This window comes from Schistocerca piceifrons, unplaced genomic scaffold, assembly GCF_021461385.2.
Source record: "Schistocerca piceifrons isolate TAMUIC-IGC-003096 unplaced genomic scaffold, iqSchPice1.1 HiC_scaffold_839, whole genome shotgun sequence".
Classification (NCBI taxonomy): Eukaryota; Metazoa; Arthropoda; class Insecta; order Orthoptera; family Acrididae; genus Schistocerca; species Schistocerca piceifrons.
The window spans coordinates 150,183-157,227 of record NW_025729101.1 but is presented as its reverse complement, the minus strand read 5'-3'; the positions used below and the strand labels follow the sequence as shown (position 1 = coordinate 157,227).

General features: G+C 42.3%; 1 protein-coding gene across 1 annotated transcript; it reads left to right on the top strand.

Annotated features, from left to right (window-relative positions):
• Window positions 1–2,941: 2,941 nt before the first annotated feature.
• Window positions 2,942–3,433, top strand: LOC124770912. The gene has a single exon (XM_047249227.1). It carries the CDS (start codon window positions 2,942–2,944, stop codon window positions 3,431–3,433), a length of 492 nt encoding a protein of 163 aa, XP_047105183.1.
• The last annotated feature ends 3,612 nt before the right edge of the window (window positions 3,434–7,045 follow it).

Genomic DNA, 7,045 nt, shown 5'->3' with positions numbered 1-7,045 from the left:
TCCTTTCGTTGGTTATTCAATCTTTTTCTCATGGTCACCTCCCACTTGGCAGTTCGCTCCCAGAATGGGGTACTATTCCGGAATCTTTTGTCAATCGAGAGATCATGAAGACTGTTTTTCAAATTACAGGCCACATGTCCTGTGGATACACATTATTTGTCTTTAATGCAGTGGCTTCCGTTGCCTTCTGCAGTCACAGATCTTTAAGTGAAAAAGGTTGCCTCTGTATTCATGATAAAGTCTGTACTTTGTATATGTGCTCTGCTTTTTTTTCAGTACTTTATAAAATTATTGAGTGAATAATTGCGATACGTTTCAGATACGATAAGTTTGGTGTACTTTACAGCAAATACCTTGAACTTACGACCCATTCTAAAGCTCACTACATCGGTTATATAAAAGTGTGGCATTTTTTAAAATCTTGTCCACTTCTACAGATATTTCTGTGAACGTCCATGATTGAAGTGCTGTCTTGCAGAGGGTTTACATTTCCGATATAAGACATATTGGATAAAGTTTCTCAGGTTGAACTTATTTGGTATGTGTGTGGTGGTTAGTGGTGGTGGTTAGTGTTTATCGTCCCGTCGACTACGAGGTCATTAGAGACGGAGCGCAAGCTCGGGTTAGGGAAGGAGTGGGAAGGAAATCGGCCGTGCCCTTTCAAAGGAACCATCCCGGCATTTGCCTGAAACGATTTAGGGAAATCACGGAAAACCTAAATCAGGATGGCCGGAGACGGGATTGAACCGTCGTCCTCCCGAATGCGAGTCCAGTGTGCTAACCACTGCGCCACCACGCTCAGTATGTGTGTGTGTGTGTGTGTGTGTGTGTGTGTGTGTGTGTGTGTGTGTGTGTGTGTGTGTGTGTGTAGGGAAGTGCTTGTAATCGACATATCGTTATGCTTGTTGCTGTATAGTGGACAAATTGCACCCTGATTGGCAACAGTAACAGCTTATTTAATATATTTAAGTTAGCACGTGTATTTTTGTTTGTATGTACACAAAATGATGTCATTTATTGCATTTAAATTCTTGAACTACACAGTGAAATCAAAGTGTCTCCAGTATCAGATTACTAACACCATAGATTACTGACTATGACCATAGTGTACTATCTCTCTCAGAACTTCATTGAAGCAGTTACCAGTTTTGCCAACCTGTGGGATTTGTCTCATGTTGTGGGACATTTTGACAAATATTTTGCCTACCGTGGTGGCCGAGCGGTTCTAGGCACTGCAGTCGGGACCCGCGCGACTGCTACGGTCGCAGGTTCGAATTCTGCGTTGGGCATGGATGTGTGTGATGTCCTTAGGTTAGTTAGGTTTAAGTAGTTCTAAGTTTTAGGCGACTGATGACCTCAGAAGTTAAGTCCCATAGTGCTCAGAGCCATTTGAACGATTTTTGAACAAATATTTTTTCAGGAAGTGGCAAAGGGTTTTTTATGCAAAAAGTGAGATGAATATGGGGCAGTTAGTTACTGCTTTTGACTTAATGTAGTAATGGTTATGGCACATACAACAGCAAAGATAAAAATTTCACGGAAGCTAAGAAAATGCACCCAGCAACTGTCATTTGTATAACCAGCAGTCAGCATTCTCACTATGTCTACGACAAGTTTGCTTACACAGCCGTAAAACATATGCATTGTTACAGGTATGATTGTCACATACCTCGAAAATAAGGTAAAAACAGCTCACAAAAGTAATTATACGACACCGGTTGACTGTCATTTGTTCAACCAGCCGTCAGAACTTCCATTGTAGTAGCTATTGTTAGTTCAAATTTACTTTGGTATGCACGAATTAAATGCAGGTTTATTTATGAGTGAGTAGCACTTGTGAAATTCCCGATTAAATAATGCATCTCAGAATGCATGTTAGACGGGAGGTTAAGTCAAGCGGCATGTTAAGCTGTATGGTATTGTCTGAACTAGTTTAACTTACTCAGTTCAGTTTACACGAAGTTATTACACCTTGGTTGTCACTTGGGGTCTTGGTTCAAAAATGGTTCTGAGCACCATGGGACTTAACATCTTAGGTCATCAGTCCCCTAGACTTAGAATTACTTAAACCTAACTAACCTAAGTACATCACACACATCCATGCCCGAGGCAGGATTCGAACCTGCGACCGTAGCGGTCGCGCGGTTCCGGGCTGAAGCGCCTAGAACCGCTCGGCCACACCGGCCGGCACTTGGGGTCTTGGATGCGAATCTTGATCTTACTATGTAGTACTTGTTTCTAAGTGGTTTGCCTTTGACTGTGGCAGCATACACAATCATTAACTCGGCTCCAGGGAGATAGGGTCCCCTTCCATATTCTTCCACTGGGGTAATTCTTGGTTGTCAAGTCCACGTCGCGTGTGTGGGAATCCTTCACTTGAGCAGGTCGGAGTGATAGGATGGATGAGTTCAGGCAGGGACCCAACCCCATGGGGTATAACATGGAACCCATGCCAGGATTACAGGTAAAGACCTTAATGGCAGCGATGGCAGAGAAGGCGGACTTCGGAACGGCGAAGCTGACAGATGAGGCAACCCTCCTTTCTGGGGATTAAATGAGAGGGGAAATACCATTTAGCAGTAGCGTCTGTACTCCATAGGGGCGGCTGCAAAAGAAGTCTGTTCTCCAGGTTAAGGGTGACCTAATTACATGCTGGCAGTAGCTATAAAATGCCCTCAGCAACAGGCGAAGCGACCCGTCAGTTGAGGAATTTTTTATTGGATGTATAGCTACATCTCTTCTAAATTCAGAGCATGCTAGGGCGTCCCCCACCCCCTGAAGCGATGCACGCCTCTTGCGCCCGAGTGACGTGAAAAATGGGCGAGAATTACCCATTCATAGGTGGGATAGCTTATAGAAGTCAGTCCAACCTAAACAGCTAATGAGATTTGCTACCCTCAATATTGATTCATTGACCGGCCGACATCGTGAACTAGCAGAAATGCTCAAAAAAAGACCTGTCAACATTGCCTGCATCCAGGAGACCAAGTGGAAAGGTTCAAAGGCGAAAGAAATCGGAGATGGCTACAAACTCATCTATCGTGGTACCATAACACGAAATGGAGTAGCAATAGTTGTCGACCAAGACTTCCGTAACAATGTCACCAGTGTCAACAGGATGTCAGAAAGGCTTATGTCTATCAAGATTGACTCAACAGCTATCACTGCCCACATTGTATCTTGCTATGCAAATCAAACTGGATGCACTGAGGATGAGAAGGACAAGTTTTGGAACAGTCCGGATGCCCTCCTTCGAGAAGTTCCCCAGGATGAGTCCATTATTGTTGGAGGAAATTTAAACGGACATTTTAGGGCTCACAAAGAAGGATATATGCGATGCCATGGAGGACATGGGTACAGTGGGTGGGAAGATGATGGATGTCAGATACGTGATTTTGCAGAAGCTCATGATATCATTGTGATCAACACATAGTTTAAAAAGAGGCCAATACATCTGGCTACTTATACAAGTGGAGAACATGCTACTCAGATCGATTATTGGCTAGTTTGTCAACAAGACATGAAGCTGGTAACGGATGTCAAAGTAATTTTGTATGACTGCATCGCCCGACAACACTGATTGCTTGTCCTCAATATTCGTGTGTTATATAACCCAAACCTAAACCTAAGACTAGGCCTGAGCGAATTAAGTGGTGGTGAATGAACACCTAGCGAAAAGAGTTGATGACAGCCTTAGTAAACTTCTCCATGAAGACCGATCAGTCGGTTGAAGATATGTGTTAAGATACTGTGGAACAAATACATCAAGCAGCGAGAAAAACGCTGAAAAAAACCATATCTGGAAGAAAATACATTGATAAACAAACCTGGTGGTGGACAGATGAAGTCAAGCAAGCAGCCAAGGAGAAAAAGATGGCGAACAAGACTTGGTGGAATTCACGACTTAACATTGATCTCCAGAAATATGGCAACCTGAAATCAGCAGCAAAAAGAGCAGTAGCTGCAGCAAAAGACCAATATTACCAGACACTGTATGACCAGCTTGACACACCATTGGGAGAAAACAACATGTACCGTCTTGCTAAGTCACATCACCGTTCAACTGAGGACATTGGACATGTCATGCACATCAAGGAAGCCGACGCCAAACTGCTAAGAGATAGACAATCTATTCCCCAGAGTTGGACAGATTACTTTGATAACATCAGCAACAAAGAGTTTACACATCCACGGATTACTAGTCCTAATCCTATAGTAGGACCCGACCCCTCAATGACACCTGAGGAAGTAATGCTTGCCATTAGCAAGATGAAAAATGGAAAAGCAACTGTTTCAAATGACCTACCAGCGGAAATCTGGAAAATCCTCGGAAAGCCTGCTTCAGAATTCCTTGCTTCGCTCTTCAACCGCATCATCGTCGAAAAACAGCTTTCACAAGCATGGACATCTAGCATCACACTCCCAATCTGGAAGGGAAAAGGAGACGTGAACGACTGCTCGACTTATCACGCTATTCGACTCCTGTATCACAGTTGATAGCAGACTCAGAAGTGTTATCTCTGTAACACCAAACCAGAGTAGATTTTTTAAGGGTTGCAACACCATCGATGTTATCCATGCCACTCGCCTTTTGATGGAAAAACACAGAAAGAGACAGAAGAGTGTACACATGGCATTTCTAGACCTAGAAAAGGCTGTCGGTCGTATGCCACACGATCTTATTTGGCGAGCTCTTCGCTGCTATGTCGTCCCTGACGAGTATGTGAGCAGGGTGCAACTTTTGTACCATAATTCCACTAGTATGGTTCGGAGTCCTGCTGGAATTGCTCCGCCCTTCGATATCACTGTGGGTGTTCATCAGGGTTCTGCCCTTCCACCATTGCTATTCATCCTTTGCATGGATATGGCAAGAGCTGACATACAGGCTTCACATCCCTGGACCCTTCGTTATGGTGTTGATGTGGCACATGTTGCCCAAGCGTGCCCTGAACTCCAGCACCAGGTTCAAACGTGGAAGGACAGACTGGCTGAAAAAGAACTGCACTTCAATGTCCAAATACAGAGTACCTAGAATGAGGGTCCCAAACCAGAGGCACCATAAGTGTCGGCGAAGGAGACCTGCAGAAGACCATGCATTGTAAGTACCTAGGGCCTGTCGTCACCTCAGACTGCGACACATCTCTTCATACTCGGATGAGGGTGAATGCAGGTTGGCTTAAGTGGAGACAGGTCAATGGAGTCCTCTGCGATAAAAAGATGCCTCAGTATCTAAAGGCAAAAGTATATAAAACCATGGTACGCCCAGCAGCAATGTATGGGACTGAGTGTCGCTCTATGACGAAACAACAGGAGCAAATGTTACACATCATGGAGATGTAGATGCTTTGGTGGTCCATGGGGCTGACGCGGTGTGAGCACATAACAAATGCAGACGTCCAGAAAAGGTTTGGTGGCGAGCCGATCACTGCCAGTTTAGTTTAGTTTAGTTATGTCATGTTCTGTAGATAATTTTTACGATTATTTTATCGATATGATGTGGAACAAGTCAGATTACAAAATATATATAGACACAAGTGAATAGTGCTAATATTAATATTACTGAAATTTTTAGTTCTACATATGCAACTACATTTAGATGTACAATTTTTTTTACCAGTTCTGAAACAGAATCTCGTCCATGGAATAGAAGGAGTTGTCTAAAAGAAATGATTTTAAGCTAGATTTAAAACTGCTACCTGCCGACACTTTATGTTGTTGGGTAAATGTTCAAAGATTTTTGTTGCTGAATAATGTACTCCTTTTTGAGCAACTGACAGCTTCAATAACGGTTAGGAAAGATCATTTTTCCCTCTAGTGTTGTACATATGAACATCACTGTACTTCGCAAACTGAGATGGATTATTTATAACGAATTTCATTAGTGAATTTATGTACTCTGATGGTGCAGTTAAAATACCTACCACCTTGAATAGGTGTCTACATGACGTCCTTGGGTGAACACCACTAATTATTCTCACTGCTCTCTTTTGTGCAATCAATAGTTTATGTCTAAGTGGTGAGTTACCCCAGAAAACTATTCCATAACACATTATTGAGTGGAAATATGCAAAGTACGTTAGGAGCCTGATCTGTTTATTACCAAGACTAGCGATTATACGAAGAGCGAAAGAAGCTGAACTTAATTGTTTGAGAAGCTCAGTAATATGCTTCTTCCAGTTCAAGTTGTCATCAAATTTGGATAAATCTACCCTGTTAACTGAGCCCTGTTCATATGCTACATCAATTGTGGGTGCGACTCTATTCAGTGCACAGAAGTGGATATAGTGAGTGTTCTTCAAAATTAAGGGAGAGCCATTTTCTGAGAACCACTTAATAATTCATTGAAACACATCCTTAACAATATCTTCAGCTGCTTTTTCTTGAATGGGATTTATTATAACACTTGTGTCACATGCAAAAAGTACTAGTTATGCTTGCTGAATGTTAAGTGAGAGGTCATTCAGATAAATAAGCAACAGCAGAGGACCTATAATTGAACCCTATGGGACTCCCTTTGTGGTAACTCCCCACTCACTAGAATTTACCACCCTCCCAACATTATTTGTGTTATTCAGCACAACTTCTTGGTTTCTGTTCGTTAAGTATGATTCAAACCATCTGTGTGTATAGCATTCGATTCCATAAAACCTGAGTTTTTCTAAGAGTGTGACGTGATCCACGCAGTCAAATTCCTTGGAAAGATCACAAAAAATACCAGCTGGCGATAATTTGTTATTTAGGGCTTGTACTGTGTGATGGGTAAATGTGTAGATAGCATTGTCAGTCGAGTAACCCTTCCGGAATCCGAACTGTGACATGCTGAGTAAATTATTTTCACTTAAATGTGAGACTATTCTTGAATACATAACTTTTCGAATATTTTAGAAAACGAAATCAGCAATGAGATTGGTCTGTAATTATTTAAGTCGCTCCTGTCCTCTTTCTTATGAAGAGGTTTGACAATTGTGTATTTCAATCTGTCTGGAAACTTTCCCTGTGCTAGCGGAGCATTACGTATATCACTAAGGACTCCACTTATTGAATT